This window comes from Contarinia nasturtii, unplaced genomic scaffold (genome assembly GCF_009176525.2).
Source record: "Contarinia nasturtii isolate CC-2019 unplaced genomic scaffold, AAFC_CNas_1.1 Cnas_scaffold_285, whole genome shotgun sequence".
Taxonomy (NCBI): Eukaryota; Metazoa; Arthropoda; class Insecta; order Diptera; family Cecidomyiidae; genus Contarinia; species Contarinia nasturtii.
The window spans coordinates 2309921-2337406 of NW_022197640.1; the positions used below are offsets into that span (position 1 = coordinate 2309921).

General features: G+C 33.8%; 1 protein-coding gene across 1 annotated transcript; it reads left to right on the forward strand.

Moving 5' to 3' along the window:
- Positions 1–1586: 1586 nt before the first annotated feature.
- On the forward strand, positions 1587–27486 carry LOC116337668. The gene is made up of 2 exons (XM_031762423.1): positions 1587–2520; positions 26095–27486. Exons 1-2 carry the CDS (start codon positions 2328–2330, stop codon positions 26235–26237), a joined length of 336 nt encoding a protein of 111 aa, XP_031618283.1. The 5' UTR covers positions 1587–2327; the 3' UTR covers positions 26238–27486.

Consider the following 27486-nt stretch of genomic DNA (forward strand, 5'->3'; position numbering starts at 1 on the left):
TTAGAACTAACACCTTACACATTGTCCATCACCCGAAATTCCGTGTATGTCCATCCGGTTATTTCATGACATTCGAAAAAGAACCTATGTCACCAATTTACTTGGCAAATCGTTCACCATCCGTGTGTATGTTATGCCCCCATTCTGGTCACAATATAAAGCACTTTCATGCGCCAAATATTGACTTAGTTGATTGGACCGTGTTGAAATGTTCGATAAAAAGTGAACGAAACAAATGTAGCTGACATAATAGAAAAATGAACAAGAAGAAAATTCACAATTGACATTGTAAAATTGAAAATAAATTCACATTCCATCAGGTGTGATGCTATTTACGAATAATATGAACGGCAAAATAAAGGTAAATATTTTTGCAGGTTTTATGTTTCCAATTTTGTTGGATGTGTGAGTTGATCGTTAGTTTTTTTTGCATTGATCTCTCATGATTTTTTCCACATTTTAGTTCGATTTTTTTTTTCACTTTATTATTATTTTTTTCAAAGGTATAATAATTCCCGTTATTTTAGCGCAACTTATAGAAAATCGCAATCAAACAAATAGCTAATGTATATTGTCATTGTCGATGCGAATTCAACAAGGGCAAAAAGTAAAACTAAAAGTCACACACAATACGTGCGACCAGTCAAATATCCGTATTCGTTCATAAATACATTTGAAATGGAGCACAGGCGTGCGAAAGTTGAGTGAAATTGTTATCGAATACGAGTACACGTTCATTTAAACAACAAGAGTCCATTAGCGTAAAAAAAGTCAAACACACACACTTTTGTACATATTGGCAAAGGATGAAAAGGAAGTGTCGGATATCATATATACATATACGTATCATTATCGGCTCTTATGTTCAGTGATTTGTTCAAATTTCAAGCAAATGACGTTATACTGAAACGGTGACAATTCAACAAAAGAATATGTTCGATTCACTTCATTCATGCGATAAACTCGTTCAAATATATGGTAAATGCATTCATTTCCCGCGAAAAGAAGTGGCAAAAAACAACCATTGTATACGCATATTTGTAAGTATGTTTCAGGAATAATGGCACATTGCACACGATACGACCTAAAGTTATGTACACTTTTATTAATGAGACGATGTACATGACAAATATAATAGAATGCCCGTTTTGTTAAGACTTTGAATACGATAAAGAGAAAGAGAAAGAGAAAGAGAGAGTATAAATGAAAACAACATCAAATACGAAAGAACTTAGCAACGGGAATAAAGAACTTTAAATATATTCGTATGTACTACCGTTTCGTTGTTTTACTCTCCGTGTCGTACTTTTTGTTTCCCTTTTAATATTGATAGAAAATGTGAGTATATCGAAACGTATTATGTTCATTTTGGTCGATGTGTTCCCGTCATAGCTTCAGCAAGTTGGATTATCATAGCAGAGAGACGGAGAGAGTGAGAGTGAGAGAGAGAGAGAGAACAAGCGTGGAGAGTAGAGAGCAATGCTTGTTTGGCTTTCCACCAAGACATACTGATTCTGATGTGTATTGTGTAGTACTAAAAAGAGGGTATATTTATGCCATTCAACCGAACGCCAGTTTCAGTCTGTTACTAAAGCTCGTTGCTTGCGCATCTCTCAGCTGATTATATTGAGTTATAAAAACAGAACAGCCGCTTATATTCCGCTTTACACATCGGTGTGAACATCGAAACATTCAAATATCTTGCCACGTCTTCGTGCATATACCGTTTCCGTTGAGCAGAAAAATTATTTCGAAATTGAATGCAAACGAACAATTTAAAACTACAAATGAAACAATAATAATCGCAAACCAAAAACATCCGCCGTTGACGCCGCCACCGTCGTAGCCACAGTGTAATATTTGAAAGAAGAATAAAAAACGCGTTCGCGATCCAAAGAGGAAATCATTTAATTTCGGTGCTATTTTTAAATGTGTTTGTGTGCGCTTATTTTCAATGTAATTTGAATACAAACGTTTCGGGTTTTTTTCCCATTTGTCTGCATATTTCCTTGTAAAAGTAGCAAAGCCACACAGAACAACGGTAGCCACGCATAATTGAAAATTAAAAGTATAAAAAAGATACAGTGCGAGGAGTTACCACAATAACACAATAAGAACACAAATAAAAACAAATGAGTTAAGAATTAAAAAGCGTGAAGTTAACCGAACCAATTTCGAACAGTTGAACTTTTAAACCGACGATATTCAAGAAACACCGCATTCGATCTGACGATATAAAGTGTACAATATACGCGAATTTTAATTAAATTGATATATTTCGAAGAGAGTATATTACATTTCACGCACCAAATACAAATCATACCAAAATGAATACCAAAATGCGTCAAACAATTTCCGGTGTTTTACTCATAATTTTATTATCAAATACACACAATTACGGTGCACATGCCGATGATAAAACAATTAACCGCCTACTAAACAATCAAGCTATCGTCAGTCGACAAATAATGTGTGTTTTAGAAAAAAGCCCATGCGACCAATTAGGCCGACAACTCAAAGGTATGTATATAGCATATTGAATTTATTATTAATTGCATTTAAATGCAAAACTTATGGACATTTATGGTATGGAGAATAGATAGAGCATAAACACCGTTTAAAATTAGATTTGGTGTCGATTCATTATTGATGCGAAATTGAGGAGATTTGTGGATTGAAATCAGTAATCGTGGTGAACCGTAACGAAGAAAAATCCACACCATTTCGAATGATGACGTAAAAACATAGATCAATCAAATCATATGATGCTCTTAGATGGTCTATTTTTTGTATCTACTTTTGATGGGCTGGCATTTTTCTTGTCTTTTTTATTTCAAAGCCAAGTCAGACTTTTGAGCAAATAGAGCATGTGTGTGTGTATGTAAGAGAGAGTGGGGGGGTGTGATTTGAGAGTAAAAAAGGGAATACAAAATGGCAAAGTGTGAATAAATCAAGTATGATCCATTCGAGTTACTTTAGAGACAGAATGGATAACAATATGCGATAACGCTGAATTTGGGTTAATTTAATTGAATGAATTGTGATTTATCCTTAATTGGATAAAATCGCATAATTCACGTCTTCTGACATGTTCCTTTCATTTCCAATGGTTTATTGTATTTTTGTGTGATCGGTCACAAAATATCTAAATACGTTTCATTATATAACAACGTCATAAAAACATCAGGCTGGGTCTTCTAATTTCTTCAATTTAATAAAGTAGCTGCTGACCAGTGGAAAAAAAAAGAAGAATCAGTGTCAGTGGTATCAAAGGCACACTTCGTATGTGTTTAAATTGCTGAACTTTAAATTTAATATTATTATTTAAACATGTATGTATGTTATGCTTTCCATCTCGACATTTCGTCCGTCCAAATAAAGTGCGATAAACAAAATAATCAAACGAAAATCGAGTGAAATAAGTATAACGACTTTGTTTGGAATTGAAATGTTTTGTCACTTGCTCTCGCTCTCGGTATGTTTGTTTGTTTGCTTTATGTTCCTCGGCTTGAATTTGTATCAAACAACAAACAAAACAAAAACACACAATCACAACAACAACAACAACAACAAAAACATAAATAACAATGGACTATGAATCAGTAGTGTACGTGAGCTTGTTCATTGGATGCAATGCGAATTACATTTGATTGAGACTGATGAAGGAGTGACAAGTTGTCACAAGCATCACAATGAATTTCTTCTTATCGATCAATTGTAAAAAATTACAGTTTCCGTTATCGTACTTTCAAAAATTACACACTCAGTGTACCAATTCATACGGTAGCTCAGTAGTCAGCATGTATATGAATGACAAAGTGCGCAACTGGGTGCATGAGCACTAGATTTCTTAATTTTGCACGTAGTCCCTTGTATTTGCTGTATTTTTGGCCGCACATAAATTTAATCAATTGTCAGTTTGAATTAATAAAGGGATCTGATTACATTTCTTACATTTTAATGCGAAAACATTGTTGAATGCAAATAACCGTTTTTAGTTTCGAAATTTCTTTTTTGTAAAATCCATTCTTTTTGCAACATTTCCAACAATCATCGAATTATATATAGAATGATATTATACCATTTATTCGATCACATCATCTGCATCAAATGAACATAATTATCTCACTTTTGGTTGTCATTATTTATTTACTTTGTATTTGTTTGTTTGTCGTTTCTTTGCTTGCGTTAAATGAAATGCCATTGTCTGCAGCATAGTTGAATCATTTTAAGTGCAATTATTTCATCACTAATGGTCATTTAATGATGATAGACTCAGTAAACGTCATTTTATCTACATTTAATTCACTTTGATTGTGTGTTCATTTCGGAATTGAAATTTGCCTTTTTATCGACGGTTTGAAAGGATCCCATATATTGAATACATTTCGATTTGATGTGAAAAATTCGGCACCAGAAAACAAAAGACCAGTGAGTAGAAATGAAAGTTTTGCACATGAATCACGTTTGATTTTGCACAGACATCATCCATAAAATGAAATGGGTGAGATGAATGGCAGAGAACGGCAAACACATTAACAGATAAAATTCAACTTGAATTTTTACAAACAATAGAGAAAATGCACTCGTTTCCCTTCCCACCTTCATTGAAATTAGTTATTCATTGTGATGTGTTCGTTCGTCATGTGAATCAGAAGCACCTTTTTGTTCAACATTAGCATGGTTTGGACATTGCATGCATTCTGTTCTTTCTTCACCTTTTTCTCCGATTCGATGAATGGTCCCCCAAGTTTTTATTATACCATTTATTATTTTCCAAATGCACGATGATGATGAGAAATCGTAAATATCGAATGAGCCATGCTAATTTAATGGATATCTCTATTTGGTTTACGTTCCATTGAAGTTTAACATCTCTAAATTCACACAAACTCGATCAAAGTATGCACGAGCTTCTGTATTTGAGTGCATTGATAACAGCCATAATAACGTGATTCGCATTGTTGGCAACAATCACTTAACGACACATCCCATTTACGGTTTTTGGTTTTCAAACTTCGGTTTGCCACCCATTCTTCCGCCAGCCGCTTTTCTCAATTTCCTTTGTTTAGTCAATGTAATTGATACTTGTTTTACACACCAAAACTTGCCAAATTTGCACATTGCTGATGTCAGCTAGTTGCTGATGAAAATTGTGTTTTCCGTGAATGAAAAGAATACACAATAATAATATAAAATTAAATTTCCGTCGCGTGCGTCCATTCTATTTTTCAACAACATTTTCGCTGACAAATCAAGAAAAAAAGGAAGATATCTGATAATGAACGCGATGGAAGAAAGGAAACGAAGTTTTTCGCACAGATACAATGCCGAGCAGCATAATGGTGAAAATGCAAAATTCTGATGAGTTTATAAAGTTATTTATGACGGTGCATGGGCTCGACAGTAAAGCTGAATACAATAAAGTTTTCTTTTTTGCTTCGAATCGCGCTCCGTTTACGTCTATTTGCATCACATTGAAGATATTTCAAGCGTTGTCTTGTTTTGTGCGTTCGTTTATTTCAGTGTATGTGTGTGTGTGCGTACGTTTTTTTCTGGCACTTTTTGTTCGCATTCATTTCGAATCAAACAAAATCAAATCAACTCATTTGTAGCTGTTTGAAGCTTTAATGGAATCGTCCAGCTTGGACCCCCACTGAAAATAATTTTTCTTCATAAAATCAACGGCCAAAAAGTTATTGGACTAGCAGAATCGGTAGGCGAGAATGAAATAAAACAACAAAAAAAGAAAAAAATCATACATGCCACATCCAAAACGAAAATTAAAGAAAAAGAATGTTGTTTACTGAAATCCCACGATATTACGAATTTAAATACCATCATCCGTACTTTTCAGCAGACCTATTTTGTTCAGTGTTTGCAGCGCCCCATTGTAAATATGGGTAATCTCATTTTATCGGCTGTAAGGCAATTGAAAATGTTATGTTCATGTTTTTTCCGTCTTCTTTTTGTTTTCATTAGCTTCAACAATTTTTATTTCTTAAAGAATCAGCATTTTTCTCTATTTAATGGACCGAAAATCATTATTGAATCACGATTTTGTCATTTAAGAACACCAAAAGAAGTATGAGTCAGAGAAAAAGAAAAAGAAAAACAGTAATCATGATGTGTTAGCGTATGCGACGGAAAATATGACTTCACAACGTCACATTTTTTGACTACGACCAGAAAAAGGGATTACCATAAATATACAATTCCATAAGTGTCTCGTCGAATATTTTCACCCGTTTATTTAGCTTTCAATGACCATAGCGCGAAAAGTTTCAAAATTCGTGCAAACGTGTTCAAGAGAGATAAGGAGCATATCACAATGCTGAGATAATTTTTTTTAAACCGACATTACTGATTGATTTGACGACATCAATAATTCTCGTGCGACACCGGCAATTCAAATTGCTGTGACTTGAACACGACATTTTTTTCTATGAGAAAAGGTGAGATGCATTGACATTTTGCTCCAGAAACAACATTGAAAACTCGTGTTTCTACTTTCTTTCAATATTAATTGAGGTCAAACTTATATAGAACGTTAAGGTCGAAAATACTCTAACACCCTAGTTATTTGTTCAAAAATACTCACTGAACTGTATGTTTCTTGAAAAGAATAAATAAAATCAAATTAAATCCCATTCCAGAATTCTTTTTCAATTCGATGGAATATAAATTAAATTTGAAACGTTACAATTTCATCTATTTTCATGATGGAGATTGTGTAAAAGAAAAAACCGTTCCCATTTTACATTGAGAATAGCAAATGATATTTTATCAAATTTTATGATGTGTGCTACTGTTGAATTTCATCACAGTCATTAAATTTCTTATCAAAAAAAGCCCTTTCGAACGGCTTCTACGTCAATCGAAAGTCCATTGAAGCATTTTCATATGATGAAAATAATAATAATCAAATGATCGCATGCCATCATTTGCTCATATCCAGAACATTGCACATCGGATCCATATTAAAGAAATTCCACAAATATTTTCGCTTGTGTTTAATTCATTATTGGCAATCCTTAGATTGCTAGCTTACAACATAGACGGAGACGGCTGTTGAAGTTACACACGATGTGCACAAACTCCAATCGATGAACTGAATGTGATCGGCAAGAAATTAAATGACAGACAAGCAACCACATACATGATAAAAACAGCATTAAGCAATTATAATATGTGTGCAACGGTGATGCTAAACATGTCAGTTCATCAAATTACTCCGTTTATTCGATAAAAATCGATAATTACTTGAACGTATACACGATTCTGTTCGAATCCAGAGCACAAATTTAGCAGTTAAAGTTTCGTTTTAATCACATATAATTAAATTAAATGCCAAATAATGAATTTCGTGCGAAATACTTCGACATCACTGATGGCTTTTTGCTGTCTGAATAGTGCTAGATATTCGCAGCGGCTGCCCAGATGCGGATTAGATGCATTCACTGTACGCCTCTGTATTTGGTACAAAAAAGTTTGATGTGCTGTACAGACGCTGCGAATATCTAGCGCTATTCAGACAGCAAAAAAACCCCATCACTGTTCGATATCGAGATGTGAGCCATTTTGATGAGAGGAAACACAAATTCAATTGATTGTTGTTCTTTTCGTCCAAAATCACAAACATTTGGAATTTATATCATTCCACAATATCAAACACAGTCAATAAGAAAAGTACATATAATATGTACAGCAGTAGTTACATCATTTGAATTTAGGAAAATGGAGTTTCTGGTCAAGGTTTTTACATGAATTGGTGTGAGAAATGAAACGTTTTACGTCGTGAGTATGAGAGATAGATTCAAATAATCATGTAAAATAAATGACCAAATGAAAGTTGATGGAAAGCAGCTCAAAACATTGAATCGAATTACATATTACAAATGTGATACATCACGATTAGGATCTTTGTATTGGGTGTTCTGGCAAAGTACTGCGTTTCAAACTTTATGCAATTTCAAACTTTTTAGGCATTTCTTTCTTTTCCTCTTTCATTCGCCATATCATACGTATCGTTCTCGCTTCGAGTAAACGAAAGCAAATCCAGACACAATAATAACTGAACTGAATAGTTAAATATTTGCCAACGGCAATACAGTCCCAGTTAAATTCTGGCATTCCATTTAAATGTATGCTTTGCACATTCGTTGTTACAAGTGTGTACACAAGCAGGAGCGGTTATTTTGAAAACTGCCAAATAGATAATCGAATCCACCTTGAAACCATCAGTGTTAGCTCATGATGCATATAAAGTACATGCAATTGAACGCGATTGATGCGGTTTGTTATTTTAACGTTGAAGTTCTTTTGCTCAAATCCATAGAGGCTTTTAAAGCGAATGAGTGACTGTATGAATGCATGCACTTCCGATCGAATATATGTAGTTGTAAACATTCGGTGCTTCGTAATATGTGTATGGATAAAGGATTTTTTCTTCAGGCACCGTGTAATTAGCAATGAGAACTTATCATGCGGAACGAACATTGGCAATCATAACGAGTATGGAAAAAAGCATAAATTATTCAATTTCAAAATTCTATACCAGACGAACTGTGTTCCGATTCTGTCCAGTCGGATGCGATACATGTATAAATCATCGTTGCCACATTTGCAATGTTGCCTGCATAATCGAATCGGGCCACCAAGTTTTACCGTTGTCGTCCTTTTTTCCAATTCATTCAATATACATTTGATTTAATTTCAATTTGTGAATTGAACTGTGCAACATTTACATGAGTAAAGTAATTTCTTTTCGTTAAAATCCAAAATGCACAGAGAGAAAAAGAGAAAGAAAAGGGGAAGGAGACAAAGTGAAAATGAATTCCCAACATTATCGTTAGAATTTTGATTGAAAATATTGATTTCGAACGAAAATGAATATATTTTTCGAGGGAAAAAAGATATTATTTCAAGCTTTACAGTACAGTTACGACACACAAAACCGATATTTGTTCTTTGAACTTTTGCAACAAATCGTTTGCACAACCAATGAACCATTTTGACGAAAACTTTGTATCGAACAGATTGTGAATCTGTAGCATACCAATTAGCCCTGTACACATGAATTGATGGCATTGAAGAAGAAAAAGCAAGAAAAAAGGAAATTAGTTAACTACCCTAACCGACAGAATGAAACATTGACAACATGTACCAAATACCAAATAAAAAATAAACATGTACTCTGGTAGTGTTCACGTTTGACGTCTGCTTGTCAGCTGCCATGCCGCCAATACGGTGTGCGCCTAATTTAGATTTGTGATTTAATTATATAAGCTCAGTTGTATTATCTATAATTTATGTGCCATAAACAAGACAGTCTTGAATGAGCTTGAATCAAAAAGCAGGAGCGTGTCGGTTATGTTGGACTGGGTTTTGTGTATATTGTGAGTAAACCTAATAATTACAACATGATCATTTTGTGCAAGCCGATGATAAATGTTTCATTTTATTCGCTTGACTGACATCATTTACTCAGCACTATCAATTAATGGCCCAAACATTACCAAAATACAACTCATTTCACCAGCACGTGTGTATGGAAGAAAAAAAAATTGTGTCATTCTCATACCAATTAGGTAGCTACGTGTACGAGCACCGAACGATTAATAGACAAACTTAAAATCAATTTGGATTCCTTCGAAGCAATCTACATACAAAATGAACTTCAATGCCGAATTTTAACTGAGTGGCAAGTGTATGGCCATCGTTATTTCCGTATACAATGTCTGTAACGATTGTATCGATGGCCGTATTTTCGAATACATTTGTTACCTCGTAGATTACTTTAAACGCAAAATTACCCACTCTTCGAAACGATATAGCACTTGGTATGCAACATTTTCCACCTACACACACCTACACACACACATACACAACAAACACGTGTCCGCACAAACACAAAATGCAATATGAATTTTCAAATTGGATATTTCGTGGCCCCGAAACAGATAATTTTTATTCAAGTGGTTTAACTGTTACATAGATGGATTTGCGTTTAAAGTCGTAAATTGGCACGTGTTTCAATAGGCTTAGGACACGCAAAATGACGCTTCATTACATTAGATTTGATTATATTATATGCGTCATATGAGAATCGAAAAACCACCAAAGTACTTTCTCCTTCACACCCGCAATGAAACCTTGGCAAGCAGCAAAAATACGTAATGCGCCAATATCGAAATATTTTGTTCCAAATTCATTGATACATCAGCTATTTCGATTTGGGGGAGGGTATTCTTCAACTATATCACGCAAACCAATAATACCCATAAAATACCATATATACACGCTTGGATTAATTCACATCGAAAGTTAAATCAATATGAAGTAATCCGATGCATGGAGTGAACGCTTGGCCTGACCAAATTCAATATCCATTACCACAGCCAAGACATTTGGATTAGAAGGCATTCAATCGTTTTTCGACACACACACATACACGCACATACCACATTTTACGTCTCTCAAACAACAAATTGAACGTAAATCGTTTCGTTCGACATATCAAAACCAGTCAGTCAAACCATACACACGGAAAGCACTTAATTTCTGCGTTAAGAAAAACCGGCCCATATCGTCAAATCAAAATCACGGTGCGTTATTCTCATAAAAGATTTATAATTTGAATGTAGAATTCGTCAACCACTGAACGGTTTCGAAAATGAATGTCGTTATTTCATATTTTTTCTTTCGTATAAAAAAAAATCAACGTGAAAAATATGTACATGGTTCATTACAATTCATCTTGGCCACCAATGTCGGTTTGAGGTTTCCTGGGTTTTGCGTTTATCGCGCGTTTTGTTGAATTCATAGACGATCGAAATGTATTATGAAGAAAATACAATAGATTAGCAAAAGTGGTCGTGAAATGTTCCAAGAGTCAACAAAAGGCTTCTCTGCTTCTGTCATAAACGAAATTTATTATTCACTCTTCCTTTATAAACTTTTTTTCGGTATATTTATATAATCCCATTCGAATGAATGGTTTTTTGTGTGTGTGTACGCGCGTGTGTTTTTTTTTTCTTGTTCCAACATTCAAGCCGAAAATGCCGGATAAATAAGCCCAAGTGTGAAAAACAAAAAAAAGTTATTCCATGAACAACAAAAATTTACTTGTGTACATTTTGAAATGGATAGACATTTTCATCATCAAACACATTCCATATTTAAGTTTTTGGTCTTGAAAGAAACAAAAGAATGTCAAATACACATTCAGTCGCTCAATACCCGTTTAGAAGATTTCGCCGTCCGTGAGTGGAGTTTTTAATTTATATTAATTTACTTAAAACCCCACATTTTTCTCTTCACACTTCAATAGAAATGTAATCTGTCGTTTAATGAATGTAAATGTTGAATCAAAGTGAAAAACCGAACCGGTAACCGGTAAATAACCTTGATTTCGGGTATATCCATATGTTGAGCGGCTTACGGATGATGGAATTCTCCTATTTTTTGCTTAAAATACTATTTAGAAGATTGTGCCCATTCGATTTGAATGCAATTCCATTTGAATTCATCCAAATTTCAAGTGGGTCGTCTGCACACAAAACCCGTTCATAAAGTTATCGGCTATTTGAACGCCTTAAGAACATAATCTTCAACCGTCGTCATCAACTCATCTTTTCACATAAATTCAGTTATTTGTCCACAAAACGATAGAAATGGCAATGACATTTTGACATTCTAATATTTATTTTTGTTTGAAATGAAAAGATTCATTGGGGATTCTTTTTTTTTTTAAGTCAAAAGTTTTGATCGCAACACGAATGTCAATGCTGATATCCTAGCTGTCCAATATATGATGAATTGGAATGAACGAGGACAAATGAGACTTGTGGATGTTTTTGTTGAAATATGCTTTCATTTCAACTGGATTCATTCTTTTATTTGACTGAAGAAAGAGATGAAAGTAATTTAAATTATGGAAATCGGTCATTTTTTGTGTCTTTCAGAGATTATACTTTCGAGATATGTATATTTTCGCCGCAGTAATTATAATTCCCGTTCTGCTCACCAAACTGTATATGTATACAGTCATAAAAAGCATTTCAAAAATGGATAAAATCTGCGTGCAGTACTCCTTTTCCGCAGTTTCAAGTTCTTTTTTTCATCACAATTCACATTTACACCAGACGTTTTTAGCTCATACCATTCCAAATGCTATTGTTTATGTATAAACTTTAGCAGAGTTATTTGAAAAAAGGATATAAAAGTACGGACAAGTGCACTCACCACATACTCAGTCATAAACTAGACCGACGTCCAGTTGAATTCTAACGCTTCCATTTTTGTGCGGGAGCTTAATATATCACGAATAGTAAATTATACGTTTACTCAGGCAATGAATTCAATTGGATTGGGATTTATATTTGTAAATGAGTAAAACAATATAACAGTTGCTAAAATCTATTGCTACAACGAAATGCATACTCCAAAAAAAATGAATCATATAGGTCAAAGTATAGAAGAAACTTAGGTGATTGGGATCGATTTAGTCGGTTTGCCGCAAATATAGTTGATTGCATGATGAATTCCGCAGTGGAGCGAATGAGACGAATTTATACAATTGTTATATGAAGGGGTTTCGTTTAGTCTAAGTTTTTGTACACGAGCAATTAAGCTGAATGTCTCATGGGATTGCGTTCAATTCGCACTTCGCACATCAAAAATTTTGTTCAATTTTTAGTTTTGACCAGAGAATCCGTGTTCCGTAACGCCATCACATTAAGCAACATTTATACACACTCAAACCAAACATCACTTTTTTTACCATCCCGTAAGCTACCGGATAATCTAAACATGCAAAATGAGTCAAAAGCTCAAAAATAACATAAACAGTAGGAAAACCATTTAGAAAATCTTTTAACTATCAGCGATGAGAAAAAAGCCCTTGATGGTTTGTGCGATTACTGAGCAAGAGCAAGAAAAACCGAATGTGCTCTGCGGTTAAGCATAGAATCACAAAATACTGAAGTATACAACTGGGGAATTGTTAATTGCAGTAAACGAAAAATGTAGTAAAATTGAAACGATATTCATAAAAGTTGTACGATAGCGAGAAAAAAATCAGCATGCATTCGTCGAGCGATGGCATAAGTTAAGAAAAAGAGATCAATTCCGAAGCATTACCTTTTCACCAGCAATATTCTAGAAATGGCCCAGAAAAAAAATATAAACAGCGAATACGCGCGTTATCGGTCGGTCTTTCGAAATTGAACCGCACCTCCTACTTAGCTTGATTTTGTGTTGTATTCGGTGCTTTTATCGCAATTTTTTCTCCATACCGTCTTTTTTATTTTCGTCTTCCACTTTATGGCGGAACATAACGGCATGTTAACACATATACCATTTGTTAGTCATTTGAACAATCTTCATTTCATGACTGACACAAACGGGCATGCTTTGCCATCGAAAGGGCGTAATTCATGAACGAATGTTTGGATGCATATCATAAGTAACTCCATCCATTTATCTAGTTACCCCGAGGCAGCAGTTTTACCCTTTTATTCATTCTACCTCTCTCGGACATTGATGGAATTCTTACGGTTTGATAAAAGTTCGCTGTCATATGATATTTTACTTCAGACACGTATCAAAAACTAAAACCGACCGAAGACTCCAATGTACACAATGTACGTCAAACAAGGGTCAAAAGAGAAGGATCACTCGATTTTACCAATTACACATAAATCGTTCACTCATAATCGACCAGTTTCGAGAAAAGAACAAGAAAACCAAAAGCAAACAAGACGACCAAGCAGAGTATTTTACGAGCAAATTTTTTTTATATATATTATATTTTCGTATTTTTCATGACAAGTGACGGAAGATAATACTTTGCATAATTTATTCAAAATATTTTCAAGGAGAGAAAGAAATGAGAGAAAACGAACGAAACTGAAAACTAGACCTATAATGAAAGCTACTTCAATGGAGTTTGAATTTATTTTCGGCAAAAACGACAACAGTTTGACACGGCCATATAGTTTTCAATTTTCAGTACTTTTTCAATTCAACGAGCATAAGAAGTGAAAAATAATTTATCATTTCTATCTGCAGTCTATGCATGCACACTGAATTTAGCATCAAATTTCTGATGTAATATGAATAATTTCATAATTGAAATTGACATTTAAATGTTGTGCCATTTAAATCAACTAAATTTTTTTATTATTCATGAATGAAATTGATAAACAAAGAATAGACGACGCTTGGTTATTTGTGAACTTGGTTGTCAATGGCAAAGATATATACTTTTTTCATTTCGAAACTTTTTCAATAACTTTATTTCTGTCGCCGCAACAACAAAAACTACTCATTTAAAATGTTATCGCAAATAATAAGATATTGATATGTAAAGTGAATGTACCTTATTGCTCGAAGGCACATCGAGAAAATCACAATGTTGCGAAAACTGTTTGCAGATTGAAAATTGAAAATTCTTGATATTCAAATTTGGATTGTGAGATAAGGGATTTTCATTTATCCAAGCAACCAAAAGCATATTCAACCACCGACACCAGATGCGATGAATGTCTATTAAATTAAAAGCTTTAAGTGAAAACTGAAAAATGTAGCACGTGACAGAATGATACCAAGTGTGTTGAATGACGACAACAACAATGATCTGATCCAATTTAATACATCTAGATCAGTAGTGCGCGAGGACAGACTTCTAATGGGGGGGATTAATTTTCAAAACTCCATTTTTTATATAAACTTATGGAACACTTTCACAAAAAAAAAGTCTTCAATTTTTCCGCCAAAAATGAAAAAGAAAATTTCTCTCGTCAAAATCACTAACATTTTTCAGAAAATGTTCTCGACAAAATCGTTTAAGAAACTCAAGAGTTTCCCGAACCTAGGGGGCTCCGCTACCAACCCCATCGCACACTACTGGTCCACATGTAAAGTATACAAAAGCACATTGGCAAAGGGCAAGGCGTCACACAAAATAAATGTCACCGATGCAATCAAGATAAACGGAACGACATCGAAAAATTAAATAAGTTTTAATTGGATTTTGTTTGTAACTTGCTCATATTCTTTTATTTTCGTGCTGCACATTTTCAAACCCACTATTGTCGATTTCGTATCAACTGAGAAATTGTAGCCGAAATTTGTTGGACATTTTTTTACTCTATATTTTCTGGGAACACATGCGAATGTATACCCATTGAACATCAACGGCAATATGCATGAAACTCGCATAAATTTCAAGTGCAAAGGTTTTTGGTGTCAATAGGCGATGCCTAAAGGTCTCGATAAAAGGATTTAATTTTAAATAAAAAAATTATTTAATAGATTTATCATGATGTGATTACATACAGATTAAATAGAGATTTCTTGTTTACTTGGCTTTTTGCATGGTATCAATACCACTGCGATTGCTGGTGCAGTATTTTTCACACAAATTTATATGCCAATTCTATTTTGAAACAACTTTTAAAAAATTATTCAGCAATATTCGCATAAATGATTTAAATGAAAACCGTTTTGTTTTCGTGTGCTTATTATGCATTAACATGATGAAATGATGAAAAACATTGTTTCATTTGTATTGGAAAAGAATAAACGTGTAAATTGACGCACGAACTCAAATCAAAACTGTTTAAATTTTAAGGTGATGAGGTAGAGGTTAATTAATGAAAAATTCATATTCGATTGAGCAAATACAAACATTCAAATTTATACGAAGTTTCAGTTTTAATTAAAAAGTATCTTTCAGCTCCAACAACTCCTATAGCAGTCCTTCTATAGTTTTCATTCATTTCGCATAACCGAAATCAAATACGTTCAGTGGGCTCCACAGAAATCCAGATCGATAAATCAAAAGAGAATGCTTTGCACATTTTTTCTCTCTCATTTTCTCCGCCACATGGATTTAAATCGTGATCACATATTGATATGATAAACATCTCTTTCAATTTCAAACTGAGTAAACAAATCGTATGAGTTGTTTGTGCACAAAGATTCGTTGGTTGTGCGAGTCGCCTCCAACTTTTTGAAAATCAACACGCACACACAAGCTCAAACCCATACTGAAATGTTGGTTGAAAGTAAAATTTCGGATTTTTTTCCACTTGGTGATTGTGACATATCCCATTTTCGAATGAGTTTGACCTCAGAATTCAATGTAAAGCGCTCCCTCATTTCGTTTGTTTCATTTTATATTTTTATTCATCATTTTGATGAGTATTCATTGGTTTGATGTGCGCACAGCTGACACGAATGTTAGACATTTCAAGATATTTTGACGCATATCATTTATCTTATAATAATTTAAAACGATAGAGAGCGAGAAAGAGGACGCGTCCGGACCGAATTTTCGCCGCATATATAAATACACAATGAGAAAGAGACAGGAAAAAAAAGATTTGAAACGCATTTTAAATGAATAAGCACTCATTCAAATGTAGCAGACGAATTTTTCGCATTTGATAGTATGAATGAGGTTGCTGATGCTTTTCATCCATTTGTGTGTTTGCCTTTCATCCATTTGTGTGTGTGTGTGTGGCATTCTCAAATTTCACTTTCCATTCATAACGATGTTCAAGAGAATTCGCAAACATTATCATAATGTGTACACTATGCTGTTAATAAAAAGAAGCTAAGTGCAGTGCTTCTGATCTTGATGTGTTTTATTTGAACCATAAATTGTTTGGTAGTCTGTCTTCCCATCTGAAAATGTATATAATTGTGAAAATGTCAAGTCATTTTATATGATTACATCACTGACTTGAAACAAAGGGAAATTCTCTTTCATGTGAATCCGCAAACATTATATCGTCATTTGTGGAGGACAATACATTTCCCAACGACATTTTTCAACAAAATCCAAACAAATATAAGGTAGCTTATTGTTTTGGATGAGAATAAAAAAAGCTTATGTTTTTTTTCTCTTCTTTTCGTGCAAAAATAATTGTGGTCATAGGGACTCAGCTTTCGAGGATCCTGATTACTCCGTCAAAAAAATCTGAGAACGAAACTTTCCAATCAATTTTGTGGAGATTTTTTCGATTGGAACCCATTTTATTTTGATCGCGTAACACATTTATGATCACATTGAATTTTCTTTAGTGGCGCTTTTAACATTTTCTGCTTTGGCTCTGTCTCTATTTTGAAAATGACTTCCTTTGAAGATGAGTGCTAACAGCAGACTGCGATTAGAATTAAAATTAAATTGCTTATGCGCAAGTTAAGTTATTTTTTGGTGAATTTAGTCACATGCAGGTGTTAAACCAATAATTGTATCCATTCATTCTGTTGTTGAAAACAGTTTGTCTGTTGAAATGACCAAACATTTTATGTGGCATACAATTGAAATGAGCAACAATGTTGATTCTGCACAATGCACAAATGATGGAAACCTGGCAATTTTTTCGTTGACATTTGGCATTTACTCAAATGCATTTGAAACATAACAGATGAAGGCAAAACAATACACAAATATTTCAAATATAATTACATAAAGGTGCTAAACAAATACATGTAAGTGACAACGTCTGAGATTAGTAACCATTTCACTAACTCGTTACAGTTGAAACTGTGAATGTGGCACAGTTTAATAGTTTGATGTCGAAATGACTGCAATAATGAGAAAGTTGGAATAACCATGCATTTTCCACTAAATACCGACAGAATGTCATCGGCGTTGAATAGCTGTACGTTGAGATAATAACAATAATAACAATGAAACCACAAACTATATCCATCTCAAATGAATTGCGTCTATGACAGCATTCATGTTATCTTTTCACGTCAAAGCATATGGTAAGGTGCAAATGTATGTAAACTTCATATGTCAGATGTGAACGCTTCGTTCCGTCATGGTGATGGTAATTTCGAGACATGAACAACATAAATTGACATGTAACATAAATAGACTTGATCATGTCGAAGAGGATAATATGCTCAAATTATATCATTAAAGTTATTTGCACGAAATAATTAACTGAGTAAAATTCGTTCCAGCCGAAGCTTCCTAATGAGCAATAACACTCGATTTTGACACGGTGAAATTGTAATGCTTTTACAATGTTTTTAAATGGAAGGATTATGCATGCTTACTAAAAATTATTGATCATTGGGTTGATTATTTCAGATGGGTACATATTTTTCTTTTGAGATATAATAATTTATTCGAGTAAAGAACAAAAAAGTATAATTATCGAGTGATATTCGATTTTGGGGAGAAAAAAAATTGATAATGTGGTAAATTCATCGATATGCTATAAACTAAACTAATTTTGTGTATATTTGATTGAAACTACCATTACGTTTCATTATTAATTATCAATTAATAGTATTATCAATCGATTAGAAAATCATTGAAATACATAAAATGTCTGAAACCACCAAACTTAATGGTCTTTATGAATTGTAATCGCGACAATGGATCGCGAAAATAAAAAACTATTTTTATTTTACAATTTTTATTTATTCATAATGAAATTAAACGAATTGCATTTCAGCTCATAATTTTAATTTTCATTGATTTACACCAGCCCAAACTTCGTTCAAAAAATCATGACAAAAAATGCAACAACTCTATCATTCAGGCATGCGACAAATTGCGGTAGTTCAAAGAAAGAGCAGCACGTATACATACAAATGAGTTGGACTTTTTTTTATTTTTTTTTTATTGGGAATAATTGAATAAAATCGTTGACAGAATGAGTAGAACCACGAAAAAAGTTGAATTGGGTAAGTGACCTTTATCGCACGGTGAAATTTACAAGAGCACATTTGACAATTGAATCAATCAATTCCCATACTACAATCTACAAAAATAAATATTTTCAATAAGCAAACGACGTGCACAATATTTTAAATTTTCCACTCAGCCTTTTTTCTCAACTTTTTCCATTATTCAGTTCGATTAATACGTTCAATTTGACTTTTAAAAGCCCACTGACAGTTTTGCTTTTTGTCCAATTTTGTCTCTCTTTTTATTTAAAAAAAGGTCACTTCGTAACTTTATGTTGTTTTTTTTTATATTTGTGAGATTATTGTGTTTGATTCGAATGCATAAATAAGATGAATAAAACGATTAATTGCACACTTGTTGAAATGATTTCCATACATACAAAAACAAAATACTGGAATCAATGATCCATACGAAAAAGCATGTTTGCATTCTATTCCATAGTATTCGCTTCTTTCCATATACTTTTCTGCACACCACTTTTGGATTAAACAAAAACAAAAAAAACCAAACATTGTCTGCAGTTGACATCTGATATTATGTCCGCAAATAAATGAGCCCTTTTTCCGTTTAGCGTTCGTTGTTTATGTCTAATCCAAAAATGTGACCAGTGGAGTCTCTTTTTTGCATAGTTAATGTTCTATTGTCTCGTCGTTATTCAGTTTGTTTAAAGTGATTACAGAGATTTAAAGAGAAGGCAAATAACTTCAATAAATAATAAACACAATTGCAAATGGAAAAATATCACATGGACTCTGAAATGCATTCAGAATTATTCAAGCGATTTTCTATTCGGTATACAAATAAATAGAATGTACAAAACAAAATGCGACAGGAAAAAAAAGAGAGATGAGCGGATAAAACAAATATTCTTGAACAATAAACTGTTGCCCAGCGTTTACTGACTGCCGTTTATGGAAAGTACAATGTGCCGATCTTATTTTGCATATGACAAAATGCTGTTATTGTTACAATCTTTTTCTTGCCTTACAATGATACTCGGTATAATTTATTCACGGCAGCACTTAAGACATTTTATGCGCTTTCCCAAACGCACTCCCTTTCGAGACTTGCAAAAAGAAAAAAACACAAACACACACACACACAAAATAATGATCGGCTTTGTTCTCTGAATTTTCACTGCCTAAATCGTAAATGCTTCATGTTTCAGCATATTTGGGCACATTGAACGAACCAACCATTGTACTTCAGTCTTTCATTCTCTTTCGTTTTCCACATATCACAAATGTAACAATCAATGTTCTTTGGTGTATCGTGTCTGTGCATGTTTGAATCAAAATCCAATAATCCTAGTTGCAATTTAACATGTGTCATTGTACATTCAAGCATAATGCTGTTACAACACAATTTCTCTTTTTCGATTTCCAACCATCTCAGCATACTATAAAAAAATCGACTCGGCCTGTGCGCTCTACATACTTTATACAATTTTCATGTGCATTGTCCATCTCTCGTTTGCTTTCATTCTTTCGATCTCTTAACATTCGGCTTTCTTCCTTTCCATACTCTATCAGTGCGTGTGTGTGTGTGTGTGTTGAGTTTTGTCGTTTTGGGACCTTATTACATTTTTTAAATTGTCAATAGATCGAAGCTGGCTTGCATTTTCTGCTAAATTGATGCAATGATTCGATCACAAGATAAGAACATAATTCACTATACTCACATGAGAATGAAAATAACAAAAAAAAGGATGTCGTTAAGGTTTACATTCATATTTTCAGTTTGGAATGGGAAATGATTTTTCACGATTCTTCACATCAAACAGTAACGATGAAATGAATCGTGAAATTATTGTAAAACGTGATTCGAAATGAAAACACATCGAATCGATGTGAAAAAAATCTACCTTTTATGAAAAGGTAGTCATTTGATTGACACAATTCAACTAGTTTTTGAAAATGTGGATCTTTTTTATTGCTGAATCTATGCTATCTTTGGACAACTCTTGAAATTTCATCTAACTAAGTAGCCGAACATATTTTGAGCTTTAAATTCTTCTTTGAGTTTTGGTCGCCAGCAGAAAAAGATAGAAATAGATTTTTTTTTCAAAAGTACGTGACACATGAAAAACACATAGCGTGCTTGCGTTTGAGTCACTTTCCATCGTCATAATCATCGCCATCATCATTGTGAAATGGCTTTTCTCGACCCATTTACCAATTTAACAAATGGAACGCTAATAATGTTGATGTTTTTACCGAAGCGCAAAGAAAAAGTTAAATGGAGAAATCGAGGCGCATATTTGGGTGCTGCATTAAATGCCATTTCTGCAGACAATAATTCCACTTTGGAGTAACGTTGAAAATGTCTTTCGTTCCGTATAACTGGCGCATTGTTCAATATGTTCATTGTGAAGGAAAAACGTTTTGAATTCCTTTTATCTTATTATCTTAGTAAACGCGATAAGTTCATGACGAAAAAAAGCACAACTTAGCTCACTTATTGCGTATGAGGTATGCCAAGGAATATGATATTTTGTGTCATCACAAGGTTCTTAAATTTTTATCAAAATTGTGACAATTTTTTACTTTTTAAAAATACAAATGAAAATGAATGGAAATAGTCTATAAAAAAATGTCCATTGTGTGTTCATATTAAGGGAGTAATTACACAACAAAAGTTGGCTCTTATCATAGCAACCAGAGGTCCGAGGGGATAAATTAACCCCCTTGAGAGTGGATTTAAAAAACCCCATTTACAAATTGTTGAAAATGTTTCATCAATTCAAAAGTGAGTACCTCTTTTTAGCTCATCAATTTACATTTTTGAGAATTTTTGGAAATAAATCTTTCTTGAATCGACACCGTCAGAAGCTATGAGTCTTATGAATTTTCGAGAAAATACAATATAGCTCAATATACATATTGGCGCTATTATTGCTAAATGAGCGGTCAGTACAAAAAAATGCTTGATGATTCAGAAAATGAAATCTACTGTAGCTGCGCAACATTGCTGTATTTTGTATTGTGTCTTATGTGACATAATTGTGGTAGAAAAACTACATTACTCAATGCCACCGAGTGGCACGAGAGGCTTCCATTGACGGAGAAACTCTACATGCCATAAATGATTATTTGTAATCAAGGGTGTTATCTGTACGGATTTCCCGTTTTGGTTCTCTTTCACTACAACTCTTTTAAATGTATACATATATGAAAAGGAATGAACAAACAAAACCAGGTTTTTTTTATTGATTACAAAAACAAAATACTGGTAAACAATGCCTGAAAGGAAAAAAGGAAACCAATGGATATCTACATCGAAAATTTTATTGTATATGGTGTAAAACCGAAAACTTCATTTTCTTTATTTGGACACAAAAATAGTCATTATTATATGGTTTTCATGATGACACTTTCATAACTTAACATTGAACAATCGATAATACGACGAAAGATAGCAAACCTATATCATTCATTGTATTCGGTCAAAAAATAATAAATGTGCTTAACGAACACAAACCAAGCGAAAGAAAGTCAAATAATTACTATATTTCTTCGCAAGGCAGGACGCATTAGCTGTTGAATAAACATAATTATTTTTGATGACGGGATTTTTCCGAATGTATTTGAACAAACAAAAATGATCGCAAAAGCGAAATAATGAAAAACAGCACATCCGATAAAGTATGATAGGTGACTGAGCTGCTGTTTCATTGTTTGTTGCATGGCATTTGGCTAGCAACGACGTTCAACATTGTCTGTATTTATAAAAGAGATTTAAAATCTGCTCTAGATTTAATCCTGGTTACCGTCTACATTCTTTTTCATTCTTATCGCACATTTTTGCTTTTTCAAGTCTGCCACGCAAACATCAAAATAGATGAAAAGAATTTTAATGTATATTTACACATGTATTTTCCACTGAATCAGAATCGTGCAAGCAATGTTTACATTCAACATTCGCATACGAATCCATTCTTTTATTCTTTCTCGGAACAAACACAATTTAAGTGAAGCTTACATAGCCAATACAAACATATATAATCCTAAAGTTAGGCAATTAAATCAACCATTTTCCAAAAATTCAAATAGCTTCTTTGGCAAGCTTAAACGCTTAAAGTTGTCGACGAAAGCCGATAACGCGGTTAACATTTTTAGTATATTAGGCGGTTGCATCTTTATATGATCGAACATCGATACAATTCTTCTGACATTTAATTTTTGATTAAAAATGTTCAGCGTCAACATGTTTCGATAACATCACAATTTAGTGTCAAATAAATTCAATAGGTATGATTATGATTTCACAGCATGAATAACACAGCAAGACAGTGTGAAAAAAGGGGATTTTATCGGTTTGAAGAGCCATTGATAAAGCAAGAGAGGTTATCATCGAGTGAACGAAAAACTGTGCACACATTGATACATACGTAGGTTGCTCCATAATTTTTTTTAAAATGGTACTTATAGTGTTGCCCGATGTAAACCATTGTCATATTCGTAAAGTTTGATGTTTTGGTATGTATTCGTGCCCTGAACCTTTTGTCGTACGAACGCTATTTGTATTGTTTACAGTGACTGGTAAACTGCGACTCAACGAAAAAATGAATTTTACACGTGAAGATTTTGGTAAAATGATTTACTACGATTTTCGAAGTAAATTATCTCAACAACAGTGTTTCGATCGACTTCATTTGGCCTTTGGCAATGAAGCACCAACCCTTCAGACAATTTATAACTGGTACCGAGAATTCCGTTGCGGTCGTAGTTCGCTCAAAGACGAGTTTCATACAGGTCGTCCAAAATCGGCTGTTGTGCCACAAAACATCGATGCTGTCAGAAAACTGATTATGGAAGATCGTCATGTGACCTACCGTGAGATTGAGGCATCTTTGGGCATTTCATCCCACAGCATACATACAATTTTGCATGAACATTTAGCCGTAAAAAAGATTTGCTCTCGTTGGATCCCACATAAATTGACCGATGAACAAAAAATGGCTCGTGTGAGTTGGTGTAAAGAAATGCTCAAGAAATTCAATCGTGGTGCTTCAAAAGACGTTAATAAAATCGTCACTGGTGACGAATCGTGGATATATGCCTATGAGCCCGAAACGAAACAGCAGTCGACTGTATGGGTCTTCCAAAATGAAGATAACCCAACGAAAGTTGTTCGAGCAAGAAGCACTTCGAAGCGAATGGTCGCCTGTTTTTTCGGGAGAAGTGGTCATGTGGCAACCGTTCCACTAGAGGATCGTAAGACCGTCAATTCTGATTGGTATACCACCATTTGTTTGCCCGAAGTGTTTGGTGAAATAAGAAAAAACAACCACCGTCGCAAAATAATTCTTCATCACGATAATGCGAGCTCTCACACATCTTTTCAAACTACTCGATTTTTGACCGGTCAAAACATCGAACTGATGGGTCATCCACCGTACAGTCCTGACCTGGCACCCAATGACTTTTTTTTGTTCCCAAGCGTGAAGAAAAAACTACGTGGTCAACGATTTTCGACACCAGAAGAAGCAGTTGAAGCGTTCAAAACACACGTTTTGGAGATATCAGTTTCGGAGTGGCACGAATGCTATGACAAATGGTTTCATCGAATGCAAAAGTGTATCGATCATCTCGGGGAATATTTTGAAAAACAATAAAACCATTTTCGACAAAAAACAACTGTGTTATATATGTTTTTAAAAAAAATTATGGAGCAACCCTCGTATAAGTATAACGTCAAAAAGATATTTGAACGAAAATTACACTTGGCAGTAAAATAGCAGACAGTGTCTATAATCGAATCTTTTGAAACGTGCCACTGTTGCTGCTGTTGGTGTCGCCAACGATGAAAATATTTTTTTTTGTTGAATTTTTGTTTGCTTTGTCATCCATTATTCTCGATTGCCTGCAGGAAGATTTGTTGTCGATTCAAAACTTACGAACACTCGTGAATGTGGCCAAACGAAAAATGAATAGAAGAGAAGAAACAAACGAAAACAAAAGAAACAGAAGCCTCATCAGAGACGACGAGGGAAAAAATGTGAAAAGCAAAAAAGAAATTGCCTAACTTTATTCACTGCTTGCAATTGTCACCTTATTGCCATTGAGATATACACTTCGTTACAGTTCTTTTAAAAAAAAATCGCCGTGCCTGTGCCGATATAAATATATCGTCACATCAATCGATTTGTCGTCATTTTCATTCATACTCTGTCGATTCTCCCTTTTACGGTCCTTTGACGGTCAATACATTTTCGTTCCTCTACCTACCGAGATATCCCATCGATTCGACACAACAAACGATATGAGCAATTCAGCTACATGACGCATGTGGTCGACCGTGATTTTCCTACATTATTCAATACAGCTGAAGCGTAAATGTGTTTGAAATGAAAACAAAAACATGAGCCAACGTTTGATTATAAGTGTGTGTATTCGTGCGATCTATTGTTTTATGAATCATCGTTTAGGTCACATCGTGTCACAATACACTATATTCAATTGTCAGTTGATAAGCGCCAACCAGAAAAAGATATCAAATAAATGAATGCGTACGGATGCCACACATACAAATACACATATAAAATCAAAACGTACACCAAGGACCACCACTCTTACATACGCACAGTCAAACAATAAGTCAAACTTACCAGTAATAGAGACAAACGAAAAAGGGCGGAAAAAAATTAATAAAAATAAAATTGATAAAGCATGAAGAATGAAACCATTTTTGTTTGCCAAAAACGCCCAACAAACGAGACAAATACCATATACAGGCACTCAATTGAATGTCACGATTTCGAAGGATCTGTCTGTTGAATCAAAATGGCATTTCGAGAAATTCCCAGCAGATTCATTCAATCATTGTGAAACCATCACACACTCACATTCCATGCAATTGTCTATCTTTTTGTGCCTTTGCCGTTTTATGATATATCATATACATTTTTTTCCATTTCACTTTTGTAGTTGGCACATATTTTTTTTCTCTCTCTTTATAACGTTAAATCAACAATACAATAAGACACAAATTAATTTTCTACTGTTTGTGTATGTGTGTTGTGTTGAATTTCCTGAAATTATTTCCAGTGAAATCACATTCGCTCTAAGAGCAATTTTGTGTTTGTTTGCTTTATTTTCTCTCGTGTGGTAAATTGTGAAATGCTGCTTTTTGTTTTCATTGTTGTTTGTCGAGCTATGAATCGAATAAAATTCCCATCAAACATATGTAAAATGTCAATAATGAAAAATTATTTTCAATTCTTTTTGCAACACACCGTAACAAACACACACTGGATATATGAATTTATATCCATGTGACTTTTAAATTGTACGCATAAAAAAACGCTTTTTTCATTCTTCAACATATTTTTTATTCATCACGTTCTTTTTGTTTGTATATATTTTCAGCCGCTTTGCCCGAAGTCATATTACGGAATTGTCGCAATTGTTCCCCACAGCAGGCGCAAAATGCTCAGAAATTGACGAACTTCTTACAGACACGTTATCCCGATGTTTGGGCGATGTTGATTCGGAAATATCGTGGTGTCTAAAATGTTAGAAGAAAGAGGAGAAATCATCATGCAAATAACACCACATAAACACACAAACACTTCATTTCTTTTTTCCAGAGAGCATCAAGACACAACAGTGAACCAATCAACTATCGTCATAGGCGTCGAATGCATTTGTTGTTTTGCACATGGGATATTGTTACAATAATCCCCAAAAGCATTCAACCGCAAATCCAATCGCACCGACACACATAAACACACACAAACACCGCTACCTTTTTTGAACGCAAAAATATCATGTCATTTGCTAGGCATATGAATACAAACATTTTAAATCTATATCCTATTTACACGTCAATCAAATAACATTTAACTTAAACTGATTCTACCAATACAATGATATCTTTATCCGAATTTTATCCAAACCAAAATCAAGACCAAAAATCCAAAATAAAATAAAAGAATAAAAAAATCTGTATCTCATCCAGACATTATATTGAGATATTTTCAGGCAGCTGAATCACTAACCAGACAATATATTTGGATTTTGTCATCTAGATAGTTCATCTGGATAACGTTGGGAGATGATACGGAGTGAAAACAATAGAAGTGATGTATAGGTATAAAATACTACCATAACTATAACAATCACTTCTATTGTTTTCACTCCGTATGTTGATCTAACGTTATCCAGATGAACTGAAATATCCAGATGACAAAATCCAAATATATTGTCTGTCACTAACTAATGTCAGGCGCTGAAATGGAGTGGAAACAATCGAAACGATGGTTAGAGTTACAAAAATACTTTGATTTTGTCCATCACTATAGCAATCACTTCTATTGTTTTCACTCCATTTCAGCGTCTGACGTTAGCTGAATCAGCTGCCGGAAAATATCTCAATACAATGTCTGATCTCATCAAACCGATTCGTAGATTGAACATTATATCAATGTAAACATTAAATCTGAAACAATTTGACAGCATTCTCCAAATATTTATTGAAAACAAAATAAAATGAATAATTTAAAATAAAAGTGAACATATAAATTTAGCAATTCAATGTGCTCTATGTTACTGATTCAATTCCAGTTGAAATTTTTTAGCTCATAATATAAGACAACACACAAAAACACACGTATTATCTAAATAACAAACAAACATGAAATATATTCAATCCAAATTTATTCGCATCTAAATGAAGAATATTCGTAAATTGATTCCAAAAAATTTAAATAACAACAAAACCGAGTAGAAGTTAAATAAAAATTTACTTAAAAATATAAA